Source organism: Macaca mulatta, chromosome 11 (genome assembly GCF_049350105.2).
Source record: "Macaca mulatta isolate MMU2019108-1 chromosome 11, T2T-MMU8v2.0, whole genome shotgun sequence".
Taxonomy (NCBI): domain Eukaryota; kingdom Metazoa; phylum Chordata; class Mammalia; order Primates; family Cercopithecidae; genus Macaca; species Macaca mulatta.
Window position 1 is genome coordinate 129,401,487 of NC_133416.1, and position 17,941 is coordinate 129,419,427.

General features: G+C 51.9%; 1 protein-coding gene across 5 annotated transcripts in view; it reads left to right on the forward strand.

The window, feature by feature from the left end:
• Nucleotides 1-17,941, forward strand: part of BCL7A (BAF chromatin remodeling complex subunit BCL7A) — a 41,387-nt gene that overhangs the window by 6,915 nt on the left and 16,531 nt on the right. For all 5 annotated transcript variants that reach the window (XR_013401618.1, XM_028830020.2, XM_077955565.1 and 2 more), the window contains exons 2-4: nucleotides 2,549-2,630; nucleotides 7,529-7,625; nucleotides 15,845-16,012. Coding sequence is in view for 4 of the 5 variants with exons in the window: in XM_028830020.2 (XP_028685853.1) it covers nucleotides 2,549-2,630; nucleotides 7,529-7,625; nucleotides 15,845-16,012 (347 nt within the window). In the remaining variant the exon portion in view is untranslated. The remainder of the gene's footprint in view (nucleotides 1-2,548; nucleotides 2,631-7,528; nucleotides 7,626-15,844; nucleotides 16,013-17,941) is intronic.

Genomic DNA, 17,941 nt, shown 5'->3' on the forward strand with positions numbered 1-17,941 from the left:
TGCCTCTGTCCCGAAGCCCCCTCAATGTCCACACCTACAAATACAGTTTCTCATCGCTGAGGTAACTTGAGAACTCGTTGAAGAGGTTGCCAGTCGGGACAAAGAGAGGCACGGAAGCCTGGCTGCATTCAGCTTGTAGCCTGTGGTGGTCTTGAGCCTCACTGGGAAGCAGCCGCAAACTTGCATCTGGCTGATTTGCGGCCACAAAGCCCAGATCTCTGGCACACTATCTGCCCTGAAAGGTGTCCTGTGTGTTACAAGTCAATTACTTTTTTTTTTTTCCCCCCAAACACAATCAAACCTTGAATGGGTTGATTTACTGGGAAGCTGGTCCAGGGCTCATGAGTAATGAATGGCTTTGGCCAATCTGCATGGGGTCCTGGCAATTTGTCATTCTTCCTCCAGCTTCTGTTACCTTGGCGCTCCTTTAGAATGATTCTTGGTTTTCATGGGAAACAGAATAGCAGGAGGTGGTGTCTGGGGTCCAAGCCCAAATCTAATTCTCTTCTGCCACTTCCTATCTGTGAGACCCCAAGCTAGTGGTATAACCTCTCTGTGCATCCTGTTTCTGCATCTGTAAAAAGGGTGACAGTCGTCCCGCTCTTGTAGCCTGTTGGGAATCCCAGGGAGAGAGAGTGTGTAAGTAAAGTGCTTGGCGTGGAGCCTGGCATGTAACAGCCTGGGCACACAATGGCTATTGTGATGGTTGCGCTAACAACTGAGGTTCTTCCCAGGAGTACCCTGTCTCTTCTGGACACCTTCTGATGGCTCAGAATGGAGGAGGGGAAAGGTGGGCATTGTGGTTTTTCTGCTCTGCTCACAGGAGGCAGGAGACTGGCCAGTAGACTTAAGACACCCGTCTTTCCTGCATCGTTTCTGGGTGAAAATGTGCAAGGAGGGGGAGCGGAGAGGCTGGTCTCAACAGCTGTGCTGGGTGAAGGGTTTGAGTGCTGGCTCTGGGAGAATGAGTTCACCTTCACTGCCCTGTGCCTCAGTTTCTTAATCTGTCAAATGGGGAAGTTGCCATTTCCTGCCAGACGAGCCAGCACAGTACTTGATACATAGAAGGCACTAGGAATGGCCATTGGTATAATAAGAAAAGCCAGGCTGTGGTGTCCTCTGAGGGAACACATGGGACCCGAGCAGGCAGGGTTTTTGGGGGTGAGGTGTCTGTGGTTTCGGCTGGCTGGCTTTGAGTATGCTCTGTCATCCCGCAACCCTCGTGGTGACAGTGTGGGAGTCCTGTAACCTGTCACACCAGCATGTGAGGGCCATGTGCCCCACAAGGGGGTGACCTAAGGCTGAGTTTGGGCAGAGAGTCCAGAAAAGGTGCCAGGCAGCTCACGGACAGAGGTGCTTGTGCCACAGAGAATGCCTGGTTCTGGGAACTTTTGTCACTAAAATTGCTGAGGACTTGGGCAGCTATGTCGCCTGTACCAGGGGTGTGCCTGCCCCAACAGCCCCTGCTGGGGCCCTTAAATCTGCCAGCCTCCTAGCTGAGCCATCAGTGGCTCCTTGGTGGCCTCACACATCTCCTATCTGGCAGAGCCTTGATTTAGAAGCCTCGGTTCCAACCCAGCCCTACTTCTGGGGGGCTCTCCTGAGCCTCAGTCCCCTCAGGGGTGTGGCTGCTGGGCCTTTCGGGCTGTAAGGGACAAGTGGAGTGCAGGGAGTCAAGGACAGGAGGTGGCTGGCTGTAGCAATAATCGGAACAATGACAGTGGCTCGGATCAGAGTGGTGGGGTGGAGGAGAGGGTGGTCATTGTTATCTCCAGTGAAAACTGGTCCTGTTTGCTTCTGTGGCTTGTAAGTTTCTCCTCATCCACAAACCTGCCTCTCATAGTAGGGGGTCTGGACTTGGTCCTTCAGGCGTTTGTAATGCAGCTGGGGCGACCTTGCAGACAGGGTCACTAGGAGCCCCGAATCAGGGGTGCAGGTCCCCTCCCACCCGGCTGCCACCCACAGATCAGGCCGTGTAACCTCCTTTCGGGCTGAGGTCACCACTCCCTGGCTCTCCTTGGCCGCCTCGAAGGGCGTGCTTCCGGCAGTGGGGGCGGTGCCCCGGCTTGCCTGCTTCTGCCTCCCCAACTCAGACGCATTGCCCAGAGGGCAGGAGGAGCCCCGGGGTGTCCTTGGTGACGACTCCACCCCCGACAGGAGGAATCGGCCTGCTGGCCTGAAGGCCTCTCGGCTGCCCAGAAGGGCACGGGTGGCCCAGTTCACTGGCTGAGTGGCATTGGCAGTGACACAGGGGGACCTGGGCCTGACTCCCGCCACCCATAGGAGTCCTTGTAATGGCAGCCCTGCCCTCAGCCTTTTTGGTGACAGCCTGGAGAGGGCAGCCACCCTGTGTGGTGTAACGGGGTGGAGAAACCAGGCTTAGATGGGTGATGTGGCCTGCCCAGGGGCTCCTGCTAGTGAGGGTGGAGCTGGGATTCAAACCCTCATCTGTGTGATCTGGAGCTTGCTCTCAGCCCCAAGGGAGTGTGGCCTGTGTCCCCCAGGGATGAAGAGTCCGCAGTAACAGGCTCTTCCTCGTCCTCCTCAGGGAGAAGAAATGGGTGACCGTTGGTGACACATCCCTACGAATCTACAAATGGGTCCCTGTGACGGAGCCCAAGGTTGACGACGTGAGTATGGAGGGCTGGTCCCCTGGGGTGGGCCACCCATTCATGCTCCTCCCACCATGCGGAGGGAGGTTGTTCGCTGCTACCCACTGTGCTGGGGCTCTGGGACCAAGAGCCCCTGGGATTAGAAGGACCCAGCTTAGACTTGGGGAGGCTGCTGGACCAGTCCCCACCCCTCCTACTCCAGCCCAGAGTCTGGCCCTCAGAGCAGTGGGGGTGGGGGAACATCCTGCAAGGTGTCTCTTCTTCTTCTTCCTTCCTCTTCTTCTTCTTCTTCTTTTTTTTTTTTTTTTTTTTTTTTTTGATACAGAGTCTCACTCTGTTGCCCAGGCTGGAGTGCAGTGGCGTGATCTTGACTCACTGCATCCTCTGCCTCGTGGGTTCAAGAGATTCTTCAGCCTTAGCCTCCCAAGTAGCTGTGATTACAGGTGCGCACCACCGCATGGGCCAATTTTTTGTATTTTTAGTAGAATGGGGTTTTACCATGTTGGCCAGGCTGGTCTCGAACTCTTGACCTCAGATGATCCACCTGCCTGGGCCTCCCAAAGTGCTGGAGTTAAAGTGTGAACCACCGCGCCTGACCTGCAAGTTGTATCTTCTGGGCTGAGCGCCCTCCCCAGGGCTTGGCACTGTGTTTTGGGGCAGGTGTGGTGGCGCCCACAGATAGGCATGTTCTCCCCACCTTTGTGGTTCTGTTCCTGAGCCTCTGACCATCTGCCAGGCCCTGGGCTGATGCCTCACATGCGGCATCTCTGTTATTTTTCCTACTCAGCCTGTGGAGTTGATGTTTTTAACTCTCCTCTGTACAAGGGAGGACACAGGCTCAGAGAGGTGAAGCCACTTGCCTAGAGTCACACAGCTCACCTCAGAGCTGTGAATGGAGCCCAGGTCTGTCTGACTCCAAAGCGCATGTTCTCTCTGCGCTTGGAAAAGCTTCTGGTGAGTGGAGCTGGTGGTGACAGGGCCCCCCCCGTGGCCCCCCGGGGTTAGGAAAGCCTGGTGCAGGGATGCGGGGTCTTAGAGGGCTCTAGGAGGGGTGGCGCCATCCCGACTTCCACCACTAGAGGGAGCGCGAGGCACTGTCCTGTGATGGCTGGCAACTGCCCCCAGCAGACAGGGCTCTCCAACTTAGTGGCTCCCAGGCCAGTTACCTCCAGAGACCCCTCTCATTTCCATCCCAAATCAAGAACAGTCTCCCCCATAGGCCTTTGCCCGGGCTGTTCCCCGCTGCCTGGACTGCCTTCCCTATTTACTCAAACTCAGTCCTTCTACCCGGGAAGATGGCACAGACTAACCCACATGGCTGTAGCCACTCCTGGGAGCGACATGAGGTCATGATTGGTAGATTTGGGGTGGGGGAAGTATGTGGGGGTCCAGCTTCCTCCAAAAAGACAGGGGCTAAGTTTCTCCGCCCATCTTCAGTTACCTGCCCTGCAAGTCTTGGGTCTCTGAGCAGGGCTGTGGCTCCGTTCTTCACCCCGTGATCACATGCTCATCCCTGAACGTGGGCCTTTGTTGTCCCTTCTGGTTCTAGCCTGGGCTCCCGGAACCACCAGAGCTGCTTTCCCCAAAGGGACTGAGCCTTAGTCTCTCTCCGCATCTCCCAGGGAAGAGCAGGGCAGGCCCCTCGAAGGCAGCTCCTGGCTCCAGCCCATGTCTGTGCCTTGCCCGCCATTAGGTGTAGAAACCCCGGTTGCATTTGAGAAGATGTGGTCCCTGCTCTCAAGGAATTTCTAATCTCGTTGGGGGAAGATAATTATAGAATAGCATGAAACAGATATCAGGGAAGTGCCAAATGGAATATGATCAAGGGGAAAATGTAAGCTCTGGGCCATCAGGAAGGACCTGGCAGCTCTAGGCTTCAAGGGACCGTTGGATTTGGAGGCAGACAGACCAGCCCCGATTAACCTGTGATGTTGGGCAGGTGACCCCACCTTGCTGGGCCTTAGTCCCCTCTTTTGTGTAATGGAGCAGTAACATCCAACTCGCGGTTTCTGCAACAGAGCAAAAGCAATATATCACCACGGAGAATACTGAGCACTGTGCCGGCTGTGCAGACGGTGCCGAGAAATGCAAATTCCCTCTTCATCTGTGAACTAGGATGTGCCACGTGCCCCTCCCCCACCCCCTTTCCCTCCGGGGCGATGGTTCTCAGCCTGGCTGAGCACCTGGAGAAGATGCAGATTCCTGGGCCCCACACCAGGTCGCTAAGTCTCTGCAGGTTGGGGCTGGGAACCTGCCTGGTGGAGGGAGAGCTTTTGATTGTTTTAAACACTCAGTATCTGGTTATATCCATTTGTTACTTTAGAACTCTCGAAAATTTCATCCTTTTGAATAGGTAAAACACGTTACAAAATTCAAATTCAAAACAGTTTTTTAATTAAGACAATTTACATATCATAGAAGTCACTTTTTTTTTTTTTAAGAGACAGGGTCTCTGTGCCCAGTCTGGAGTGCAGTGGCAGGATCATAACTCACTGCAGCCTCGACCCACTGGGCTCAAGCAATCCTTCTATCGCTGCCTCCTGAGTAGCTGGGACTGCAGGCATGCACACCTGGCTAATTTATGTATTATTTTCATTTATTTATTCATTTATTTTTTGAGACAGAGTCTCACTCTGTTGCCAGACTGGAGTGCAGTGGCATGATCTTGGCTCACTGCAACCTCCCCCTCTTGAGTTCAAGCAATTCTCCTGCCTCAGCCTCCCAAGTAGATAGGACTACAGGCGCCACCTCCACGCCCAGCTCATTTTTGTATTTTTAGTAGAGATGGGGTTTCACCTTGTTGGCCAGGATGGTCTCAAGCTCTTGACATCATGATCCGCCTGCCTCAGCCTCCCAAAGTGCTGGGATTACAGGCGTGGGCCACCATGCCCGGCCGCACACCTGGCTTATTTATTTTTTTATTTAATAGAGACAGGGTCTGGCTATGTTGCTCAGGCTGGTCTCAAACTCCTGGCCTCAAGCCATCTTCCTGCCTGAGCCTCCCAAAGTGCTGGGATTACAGGCGTGAGCCACCATGCCCGGCCAGCAGTCACTCTTTTAAAGTATTCAGTTCAGTGAATATATTCACAGAGTTGTGCAACTGTCACCACTGTAATTCCAGAACATTTTCATCACCCCCAAAAAGGAACTCACACCCATCAGCAGTCACTCCCCATTCCCCTCGCCTGCCCCTGGCAACCACCAATCCACCTTTTGTCTGTTTGGATTTGTGTATCTTCAGATGTTACTCTTTTACTGCATATCTTTTAAAATCTGCCTCTCATCCCTGCCTGCATCCCCCCATCCCCACCCCAGTTCTCGCCCCTGGAGGCGCCCAGTGTTGCCAGGTTTTGTTTATTTTTCTAAAGGGAGCCTTCGCTCGCAAACATGCATGTAAATACACGCATGCACACACACACAGGCGCGCACACATGCGCGCACACACATTCTTTGCTTGGTGAGGCTCACATATCCTGCATCTTTCTTATATATGTATGGGCAATATTGACATATTTTAGTGTGTTAGTATTTTGCAGATCACCCCATGTTAGTCTGTGAAGAACCACCTTACTCCCTGTAATTGTTGCATCGGATTTCATTGGAATGAATGTACCATGATTGATTTAACGAGTCTCCTACCGTTGAGCCCAGGTTGTTTCCAACATGATTTCTGACTTCATGTGAATCCCACCAGGATCTTGGGAACTGCCCTTCCATGTCTACAGCCTTTTGTTAAAAAAAAAAAAAAAAAAAAAAAGGGGCCGGGCGTGGTGGCTCACGCCTATAATCCCGGCACTTTGGGATGCTGAGGCGGGCGGATCATGAGGTCAGGAGATCGAGACCATCCTGGCTAACACGGTGAAACCCCGTCTCTACTAAAAATGCAAAAAATTAGCCGGGCATGGTGGAGAGTGCCTGTAGTCCCAGCTACTCGGGAGGCTGAGGCAGGAGAATGGCGTGAACCCGGGAGGCGGAGCTTGCAGTGAGCCGAGATCGCGCCACTGTACTCCAGCCTGGGCGATAGAGCGAGACTCCGTCTCAAAAAAAAAAAAAAAAAAAAAAGGAATGACCGGGCATGGTGGCTCACGCCTATAATCCCAGGACTTTGGGAGGCTGAGGCAGCAGATCACGAGGTCAGGAGTTCGAGACCAGCCTGGCCAAAATATTGGTGAAACCCGTCTCCACTAAAAATACAAAAATTAGCCTGGTGTGATGGTGTGCGCCTCTAGCCCCAGCTATTTGGGAGGCTGAGGCAAAAGAATCGCTTGAATCCGGGAGTTGGAGGTTGCAGTGAGCCATGGTCGCACCACTGCACTCTAGCCTGGGTGACAGAGTGAGATTCTGTCTCAAAAAAAAAAAAAAAAAAGGAATGGCACAAAAAGCATCCCCACCCTCCCTCCTTTCTCCCGGGGTCTTCCCTCCTAACTCCTCCTGCACGTTTGTGCTGGAGGTCAGCAGAGTACACTTTGAGAAAGGCTGCTCCAGGGGGCCTGCAGCTGGCGCAAATGAGTGACCTCTGGGTCACCTGGCATTACTTTGTACCTGCTCTGGGCTGATGGCGGCCTCTTCCCCAGATACTCTCCCTAAAAGAGGAGGCAGGTCCTGCCAGCCGGGGCGTTTCCACACTGCTGCTGCCAGTCCCAGAAACAGGCAGGCTTATTTCCCAGGGTGCCGGAGCTGGGCCAGCCTCAGAACCCTCCCCTCTGTGGGGCTCTTTGATTCCACAGTGGGCAAGATCCAGAGGCCAGTCCCTAATAGGACGCATTCAAATGCAGGCCCAGGAAAACCCTGCGGAGGCCTGGGGGCTCCAGGAGGCTTCCACGGAATAAAATATTCACACCACTCCCCAGGGGCTCAGAGCACGTGCACACACATGCGATCTGGTGACTTGGTTTCTGCTCCATTCTCCCCTGCAGAAAAACAAGAATAAGAAAAAAGGCAAGGACGAGAAGTGTGGCTCAGAGGTGACCACTCCGGAGAACAGTTCCTCCCCAGGGATGATGGACATGCATGGTGAGTGCCCGTGGCCTGCCAGCCTCTCCTGCCCAACCTGGGGCCTTGGCCAAGCACTCGGTTGTGTTTTTGTTTCTCCAGCAGGTTTGTTCACATTCCAGGCAAGGGGTAGGAGGGCTGGGCAGGGCCCGGAGGCCTCTGTGCCAAGGAGAAGACTCAGCAGAGGAGAGCAAGTTTCTTTTCCCAGCGCACCAAGCCAAGAGACATAAACTAAGCCAGAGACATAGAAATCAGACCCTCTCCTCACCCAGGGACGAGAACCACACAGGAGAGGTTCTGTCAGCCTCGTATGCCCAGGAAGATTGTTTGGATGTATGTTTCTTACCCCCTCATACATTATATAAATGGCTGTGTTTCCCATTTTGTTTTGGCTGCTGGAAATCTCCAAACTGGATTTTGTTTGTTTGTTTGTTTTGGTTTGTTTTGTTTTGTTTTGAGATGGAGTCTGATGGAGTCTCGCTCTGTTGCCTAGGCTGGAGTGCAGTGGCGTGGTCTTGGCTCACTACAATCTATGCCTCCTGGGTTCAAGCGATTTTCCTGCCTCAGCCTCCCAAGTAGCTGGGACTACAGACATGCGCCACCATCCCTGACCAATTTTTATATTTTTTAGTAGAGACGGGGTTCCACCATGTTGGCAAGGCTGGTCTCGAACTCCTGGCCTCAAGTGGCCTGCCCGCCACGGCCTCCAAAAGTGCTGGGATTACAGACATGAACCACCGTGCCCGGCCTCCAAACTGGATTTCTGACTTCACGTTAATCCCACCAGGACCTTGGGAACTGCCCTTCCATGTCTACAGCCTAACTCCCTTTGCTGTTTAATTTCAAATGTTGTCACTTAACCAGGTACGGGGAACACACACCGGCAGTCCTAGCTCCTCAGGAGGCTGAGGCGGGAGGATCGCTTGAGCCCAGGAGTTCAAGGCTGCAGTGTGCTATGATCACACCTGAGAGTAGCTGTTGCACTCCAGCCTGGGCAATACAGTGAGACCCCATCTCTTCAAAAGGCAAAAAAACCAAAAAAGTTGTAACCTAGGTCCATCTACCAAATCCAGATGGTGCTGTGTGCCATCGTTTCCTGTTGCTGGTGTCTGTTTCTGTTTTGACCTTTTTATTTGAGAGGAAACGTGCAGATGATATGTGTACGCCTCCGTGAAATGTTCCCAAACTGCACACACCCGTGTCATCACCCAGGTCAAAACACAGAACGTTCCGAGCCGGTCCCCAGTGTCCCCCACGGGTCCTCACGGTTGTCTCCATCCACCCAAGGAAAACGCCCTCAGAAATTCAAACCTACAGCTCCTTTTTGTTTTTTGTTTTTTTGTGTTTTTGGTTTTTTGTGTTTTTTTTGAGGCAGAGTCTCGCTCCTGTCACCCAGGCTGGCGTGCAGTGGTGCGATCTCAACTCACTGCAACCTCTACCTCCTGGGTTCAAGCAATTCTTCTGCCTCAGCCTCCTGAGTAGCTGGGATTACAGGCTTGTGCTACCGCGCCTGGCTAATTTTCTTTTTATTTTAGTAGATAGTAGGTTTCACCGTGTTGCCCAGGCTGGTCTCCAACTCCTGGTCTCGAACACCCGCTTTGGCCTCCCAAAGTGCTAGAATTTATAGATGTGAGCCACCGCGCCCGTCCCTAAAGCTTCATGAAAATTAAGTTGGCTTTCCATGTTTGAAAATCAGTAAATCTCCATCCTGCCATCCCTTGAGAAATCAGATCTGGCAGCCCCATAGCTGTGTGCTCCCTTGAGGCAGGGGCTGCCTGGAACTGCCTGAAGCCAGAGCCGCCTTCCCTTATGAAGAGTGAGGCACCTCCAGGCCCACCTGGGTCACCCACCGCCTCTTTATCACCTGTCTGGCCTGCTAAGACAAGAGCTACAGCCCCTGCCTTTTTCAGTCTCTTGACCCTAATTTCAATGTCTTTGTACTTTTGACCACCAGAACCTTTGGTCCAGCCAGGTAGTAGTAGATAAATAACTAAATAAGAAACTGGAAGGGAATATTGGTTTGCTGGAGTTTCTGACCTCTCCAGACGCAGGGCTGTCTTATTCTAGGGAAGAAAGGCCAGCAAACCTCCCCACGTGCCCAAATTGACCTATCTGGAAAACACAGTCACCAGTTCCAAGGATAGGGGGACTGGTAGGTTTCTGAGCGGGCTTTAGAAAATCACAGTGGTGGTGGCTCACGCCTGTAATCTCAGCCCTTCGGGAGGCCGAGGCAGGTGAATCACGAGGTCGGGAGTTCAAGACCAGCCTGGCCAACATGGTGAAACCCTGTCTCTACTAAAAATACAAAAAATGGGCACGGTGGCTCACACTTGTAATCCCAGCACTTTGGGAGGCTGAGGCAGGCGGATCACGAGGTCAGGAGATCGAGACCATCCTGGCTAACACGGTGAAACCCCGTCTCTACTAAAAATGCAAAAAATTAGCCTGGCATGGCAGCGGGCGCCTGTAGTCCCAGCTACTTGGGAGGCTGAGGCAGGAGAATGGCGTGAACCCGGGAAGCGGAGCTTGCAGTGAGCCGAGATCGCGCCACTGCACTCCAGCCTGGGCGATAGAGCGAGACTCCGTCTCAAAAACAAAACGGCCGGGCGCGGTGGCTCAAGCCTGTAATCCCAGCACTTTGGGAGGCCGAGATGGGCGGATCACGAGGTCAGGAGATCGAGACCATCCTGGCTAACACGGTGAAACCCCGTCTCTACTAAGAAATACAAAAAATAGCCGGGCGAGGTGGCAGCGCCTGTAGTCCCAGCTACTCGGGAGGCTGAGGCCGGAGAATGGCGCGAACCCGGGAGGCGGAGCTTGCAGTGAGCTGAGATCCGGCCACTGCACTCCAGCCTCGGCTACAGAGCAAGACTCCGTCTCAAAAAAAAAAAAAAAAAAAAAAAAAAACAACAAAACAAAAAACAAAAAAACCTTGGCATGGGACCAAGCTCAGTGGTTCACACCCGTAATCCCAGCACTTCGGGAGGTCGAGTTAGGAGGATCACTTGAGCCCAGGAGCTTGAGACTAGCCTGGGCAACATAGGGAGACCTCATTTCTTTTTTTTTTTTTTTTTTTTTTGAGACTGAGTCTGGCTCTGTCGCCCAGGCTGGAGTGCAGTGGCCGGATCTCAGCTCACTGCAAGCTCCGCCTCCCGGGTTTACGCCATTCTCCTGCCTCAGCCTCCGGAGTAGCTGGGACTACAGGCGCCCGCCACCTCACCCGGCTAGTTTTTTGTATTTTTTAGTAGAGACGGGGTTTCACCGTGTTAGCCAGGATGGTCTCGATCTCCTGACCTTGTGATCCGCCCGTCTCAGCCTCCCAAAGTGCTGGGATTACAGGCTTGAGCCACCGTGCCCGGCTAAGGGGAGACCTCATTTCTACAAAAAAATAATAGGCCGGGCGCGGTGGCTCATGCCTGTAATCCCAGCACTTTGGGAGGCTAAGGTGGGTGGATCACGAGGTCAGGAGATTGAGACCATCCTGGCTAACACGGTGAAACCCTGTCTCTACTAAAAATACAAAAAAATTAGCTGGCCATGGTGGCGGGCGCCTGTAGTCCCAGCTGCTTGGGAGGCTGAGGCAGGAGAATGGTGTGTACCCAGGAGGCAGAGCTTGAAGTGAGCCAAGATTGCACCACTGCTCTCCAGCCTGGGCAACAGAGTGAGACTCTGTCTAAAAAAAAAAAAAAAAGATTAAAAATTAATAATAAATTTAGCTGGGTGTGGTGACACGCACCTATAGTCACAGCTACTCTGGAGGCTGAGGTGGGAGGATCACTTGAACCTGGGAGTTGGAGGCTGCAGTGAAAGGTAATTGTACCACTGCATTCCAGTCTGGGCAACAGAGCAAGACCCCATCTCTTAAAAAAAAAAATATATATATATATATATAATGATAATAAATATTTTATTTTGGGCCAGGCATGGTGGCTTATGCCTGTCATCCCAGCACTTTAGGAGGCTGAGGTGGGAGGATCATTTGAAGTCAGGAGTTAGAGACCAGCCTGGCCAATATGGTGAAATCCCATCTCTACTAAAAATACAAAAATTATTGAGTGTGGTGCTACACGCCTGTAACTTGGGAGGCTAAGGCAGGAGAATTGCTTGAACCTGGGAGGCGGAGGTTGCAGTGAGCTGAGATCATGCCACTGCACTCCAGCATGGGCGACAGAGCAAGACTCCATCAAAAAAGAAAAAATTATTTTATTTTATCCAAAAATAGAGACAGGGTCTTGCTGTGTTGCCCAGGCTGGTTTCAAACTCCTGAGTTCAAGCAATCCTCTCTCAACCTCCCAAAGTGCTGGAAGTATAGGCATGAGCCACTGTGCCCAGCCTATAATAAAAATTTGAAAAAACCTTGGCCTGTTAACAGCTAACATTTATGAAACCGTCACAATGTGCCAGGTATCATGCTAAGCATCATTGCCTCTTTTGAGTCTAATTACCAACCCCATTTTACAGACAGAGAAACTAAGGCCCAGTGAGGTGAAGTAACATGCATGGTTAGCAAGTTCATAATTTGCAGTGCCATTGCTGGCATTTGAGGTCCTTTGAAGACAGAATCCAGGTTTGTGGCTGGGCTTGGTGGCTCACACCTGTAATCCCAGCACTTTGGGAGGCCAAGTTGAGAGGATCATTTAAGGTCAGGAGTTGGAGACAAGCCTGGCCAAACATGGTGAAACCCTGTGTCTACTGAAAATACAAAAATTAGCTGGGCATGGTGGCGGGCACCTGTAATCCCAGCTACTCGGGAGGCTGAGGCAGGAAAATCCCTTGAACTGGGAAGGGAAGGTTGCGGTGAGCCAAGATCATGCCACTGCACTCCAGCCTGGGCAAGAGAGTGAGGCCGTGTCTCCAAAAAAAAAAAAGATCCAGGTTTGTGACCTGGACGAACTCTCCAGAAGAATCTAGAATGCTGAACAAACCAGGTCCCCAGCCACAGAGGCCCTGTTCACTTTCTCATTTTCATTTTCGTGCATGTGCAGCCGAAACCCAGTCAGACTGCAGTCGTGTGAATGGGAAGGTCAGGGAAAGCTGTGGGCTGGGCGAGTTTTCTGGAAGGCATCCAGTAGGAGGATGGGTACAGCAGGAGATGAAGGGAGAGGGTGGTGCCCCGGGCCCTTTAGTCCACAAGACTCAGCTGAAGTTAGCCCAAGTATTGGTGTCACACTGTTACCAGGCTACCAGGCTAGACCAGACATTAAACATTAGTGCTCATTGTCATTCATTAACACAGCCTCACAACCTCAGGAACCTATGGGGCCAGCTTCTTGCACACGTGCTTGCTGTAGGAAGAAAGTTTAGATTTTCTCGAGGGAGAAATTGGGGAGCATACATCCTTTTTTTTTTGGTGTAAGTCCCAGAATTCACAAGAGGATGCTTTTGTGTAACGAGCACCCCAGAGTACAGTTAAAATCAGATCCAGGTCACCTGTGTGGGACCGCCTGACTGCCTGGTGCTTCCTTGGCAGGTTGAGGTAGAGGAGGTACATGGGGCTGGGAGTTGGGCAGATGGGTCCAGCAAGTGGCTCTGCTGCTCCCAGCCTCAGTTTCCCCCTCTGGAAAGTGAAGGTGGTAATGGCACCTTTCCAGCGAGTTGTGGGGAGGATTCCACGAGGTGACCATAAATGCTTTTGCCTAGTGCCTGGCACGGTGGCAGGTGCCCAGGTCTGTTGGGATGTCCTGTCTCCTTCTCATGTTTACAGAAGTGGCCGTCGCCCTGGCTGCAGCATGGCCCCCAGAAAGGCTGCTTCATATTGTGTTGGTTTTGAAACCTCCACTTGGGTCTCTGCTGTTTCAAACGACTCTCCTAGGTTGGGCATAGTGGCTCAGGCCTATGATCTCCGTGCTTTGGGAGGCCAAGACAGGAGGATCACTTGAGCCCAGGGGGCCAAGACAGCCTGGGCAACATAGTGAGGCCCCATCTCTACAAAAAATTTAAAAATTAGCCAGATGCAGTGGCACATGCCTGTGGCCCCAGCTACCCAGGAGGCAGAGGCAGGAGGATAGCTTGAGCCTAGAAGTTCAAGGCTGCAGTGAGCTATGATTCTGCTGCTGTACTCCAGCCTGGGTGACAGAGCAAGACCCTGTCTCTAAAAATAAAAAATACATAGATGGCTGGGCGTGGTGGCTCACTCCTGTAACCCCAGCATTTTGGGAGGTTGAGGTGAGCGGATCACCTAAGGTCAGTAGTTCAAGAGCAGCCTGGCCAACACGGCGAAACCCCGTCTCTACTAAAAAATAATAACAATAACAAAAATTAACTGGGCATGGTGGTGCATGCCTGTAATCCCAGCTACCTGGGAGGCTGAGGCATGAGAATCGCTTGAACCAGGAGGTGGAGATTATAGTGAGCCGAGATCGCGCCACTGCACTCCAGCCTGGGTGACAGACTCCATCTCAGAAAACGAAATAGAGTGACTATGTGCTTGAGAAGGGGGTGCAGGACAAGGGGAGGTGCAGCCTGGGCCCCAGCTCTGCCCGCAGCCCCACTGTGGATGCCATTGCCAATTACCCCTTCTCTTTCTTCTTTGTATTGTAAAGGGTTTTGTTGTCAAGAACAGTAGGGAGGGGGATACAATCCCCCTATACACTCCACTTTGATTTTCATGAACATGATGCCATATTTGTCTCATCTATTTTTTCGATGTGTTAAATTTTTGTAATTAAAATATAATTCACATATAAAAAATACACAGCTAGTGGCCAGGTGCGGTGGCTCACACCTGTAATCCCAGCACTTTGGGAGGCTGAGGTGGGCAGATCGCCTCAGGCCAATAGTTTGAGACCAGCCTGGCCAACATGGTGAAACCTGTCTCTACTAAAAATACAAAACTCAACCAGGTATGGTGACAGGCGCCTGTAATCTACTTGGGAGGCTGAGGCAGGAGAATTGTTTGAACCCGGGAGGCGGAGGTTGTAGTGAGCCCAGACTGCACCATTGCACTCCAATCTGGGCAACAGAGTGAGACTCTGTCTCAAAAAAAAAAAAAAAGTGTAAAAGTTCAGAGCATCCTAACACTGGCCTGCAGCCTGCACTGAAGCATTTTCTGGTAAATTTCCCTGCCTCATGACATTCAAGTCTGCACCTAAACGTCACAGCATGCATTGCTAAAAACAGGATGTTTCTACATACCCACTGTCCCATGATCATTTCTAACTAAATTAACCAACAGTTCCTTAATAGCTTTTAAAACCCAGACCATATTCAAATTCCCCAATTGTTCCAAAGTGTTACAGCTGGCACCTTCGAAACAGGATGCAAATAATTTCCATACATCATATTTAGTCGAGTCTCCTAGCTTTCTTTATTCTAAAATCATCTCCCCTCCCCCACTTTTTTTGAATTTTTTTTTAATATGATACTGACTTTAAGGGAGTGGACCATGTGTCCCGTGGAATGTGCCACCTCCCGCTGTCTCTCTCTCCTTTTTATTTCCTATCAAGTGGAACTCGGCTCCGGGCTGCATCAGTCAGACAGAACGTCTTGGCAGCCCCGCCTCACGGACCATGCCATGTCTTCCGTATCGCTTCTCTGCCAGACACACAATGCATCTGGTTTCCACACCCAGAATGAGGCCTCAAATGTCCCCCCAAGATTTTAAATATGTGAGGCCACTGTCCCCAGCTGGCTGCCTGCAGACACAGGGTACAGTTGGCTCAGTGTGGGGAAGGTCAGGCCAGCGCCGGAATTCTTTGCCTCTCTGGACACATGGGACGGCTGTGGTGCTTGGGTGGATGGGGGTGGGGGCGGGAGTGAGCTCAGGGGTCCCAGGAGGAGGAGTATCCAGTATCCAGACCCCTACCGCATGGCCGGGTGCAGTGGCTCATGCCTGTAATCCCACCACTTTGGGAGGCCAAGGTGAGCAGATCACCGGAGGTCTAGAGTTCAAGACGGGCCTGGCCAACGTGGTGAAACCCTGTCTCTACTAAAAATACAAAAGTAACCAGGAGTGGTGCCTGTAATCCCAGCTACTCGGGAGGCCGAGGCAGGAGAATCACTTGAACCCGGGAGGAGGAGGTAGTGAGCTGAGATTGCACCACAGTCCTCCAGCCTGGTTGACACAGTGAGATCCATCTCAAAAAAAAAAAAAAAAAAAAACCGATAACCAGGCCCCTCCCCGGTGGGAGAGCTGCTGTGGGGTTCCGGGCATTGAGGCACAGGGATGCCGAGTCCTCCGACCTGCCCGTCCTTGGCAGCTGTGGGATTTCATCCTGTGGTTCTGTTCCCACACCCCACAGACGACAACAGCAACCAGAGCTCCATCGCAGATGCCTCCCCCATCAAACAGGAGAACAGCAGCAACTCCAGCCCCGCTCCAGAGCCCAACTCGGCTGTGCCCAGCGACGGCACCGAGGCCAAGGCAGATGAGGCCCAGGCTGATGGGAAGGAGCACCCAGGAGCTGAAGGTACGTGGCCTCTGGAGGTGGCTCTGACGGCCTCCCTGTAACCGGCCTTCAGGCAGTCTGTGGCTAGGTGTTCCGGGAGGTCCTGTCATGTGCCAGCCACAGCACGGAGACAGTAAAGAGAGGTGACACCTGGAGTACATGGTCTCATGGGGGAATTAAAAAAATCAGACAGGCCAGGTGCAGTAGCTCATGCCTGTAATCCCTGCACTTTAGGAGGCCAAGGTGTGAGGACTGCTTGAGCCCAGAAGTTCAAGACCAGCCTGGGCAACATAGCAAGACCTCATCTCTACCAAAAAAAAAAAAAATTAGCCAAGTGTGGTGGCACACAGCTGTGATCCCAGCTACTCAGGAGGCTGAAGTCAGAGGATCACTTGAGCACAGGAGGTCAAGGCTACAGTGAGCCGTGATCATGCCTCTGCACTCCAGCCTGTGTGACAATAAGACCCTGTCTCAAAAATAAGTAAATAAATAAAAATCAAACAATCGGCCAGGCATGGTGGCTCACACCTGTAATCCTAATGCTTTGGAAGGCTGAAGCGGGAGGATCACTTGAGGCCAAGAGTTTGAGACCAGTCTGGGCAGCATAGCAAGGTCCTGTCTCTACAAAAAAATGTTTTAAAATGAGCCGGGCATGGTGGCATGTGCCTATCTGTGGTCCCAGCTACTCAGGAGGCTGAGGTGGGAGTATCCCTTGAGCCCAGGAGTTGGAGGTTGCAGTGAGCCGTGATCACACAACTGAACTCCAGCCTGGGTGACAGAGTGAGACCCTGGCTCAAAATATAATTATATTAATAAAAATGTTTAAATATATTTAAAAATCAGACAACCTAGTATTAGGGAGATAAGTGTGGTGGAGAATTATAAAGTCGGAAAGGGATGGGGGTGGGGGGTCTTGCTGAATGACCAGGGGAGTTGCAATTTTAAATGGGGTGGTCAGGGGCAGCCTTTGAACAAGACGAGGCTCAGACTGGGCAAGTGAGCAAGCCGTATGGGGATCTGGGAGGAGAGCAGTGTGGGCAGAGGGAAGAGTGAGTGAGGAGCTGGAAAATAAGACGGGGACTGGGTGCAGTGGCTCACACCTGTAATCCCAGCACTCTGGGAGGCCAAGGCAGGCAGATCACTTGAGGTCAGGAGTTCTAGACCAGCCTGGCCAACATAGTGAAACCCTGTCTCTACTAAAAATACAAAAATTAGCGGAGCGTGGTGGCATGTGCGTGTTTTAATCCCAGCTACTCAGGAGGCTGAGGCAGGAGAATCACTTGAACCTGGGAAGTGGAGGCTGCAGTGAGCCGAGATTGTGCCATTGCACTCCAGCCTGGGCGACAGAGTGAGACTGTGTCTCAGAAAATTCAAATAAATAAATAAATAAATAAATAAATAAGATGGGGTCAGATAGGAGGCGGCGCCTCAGGTATGGGGGGCTCGTAAGGCCACTGCCTGGGTTTTCATGGTAAGACGGGAGCCACTGGGGGCTTGGGTGACACGATCTGAAGGATTAAGAACAGATGATAGGGTGATTGTGTGAGAGAGTGTGTGTGTGATTGTGTGTGTGTGTTTATTTTGAGTCTCCACAGAGAAATTGAAAGAACAGCATAGTGCTGTCCCGTATCTCCACCTGCTGCACTTGGCAGTTGTTGGCTTTTGGGGTTTTTTTGCTTTGTCTGTATTTTTTCTGGGACCATTTGAAAGTAAGTCACAGATCTCAGAACATTTCATCCCTAAACATGTTGTCAGCACGTGTCTTTCAAAAATAAAGACATTCTGGGCTGGGCACAGTATGTGCTTATACTTACAATCTCAGCACTTTGGGAGGCCGAGGCAGGAGGATCTTTTGAGCCCAGGAGTTCGAGACCACCCTAGGCAAGAAGACAAAACCCCATCTCCACAAAAAATATAAAAATGAGCCCGGCATGGTGGCACGCGCCTGTC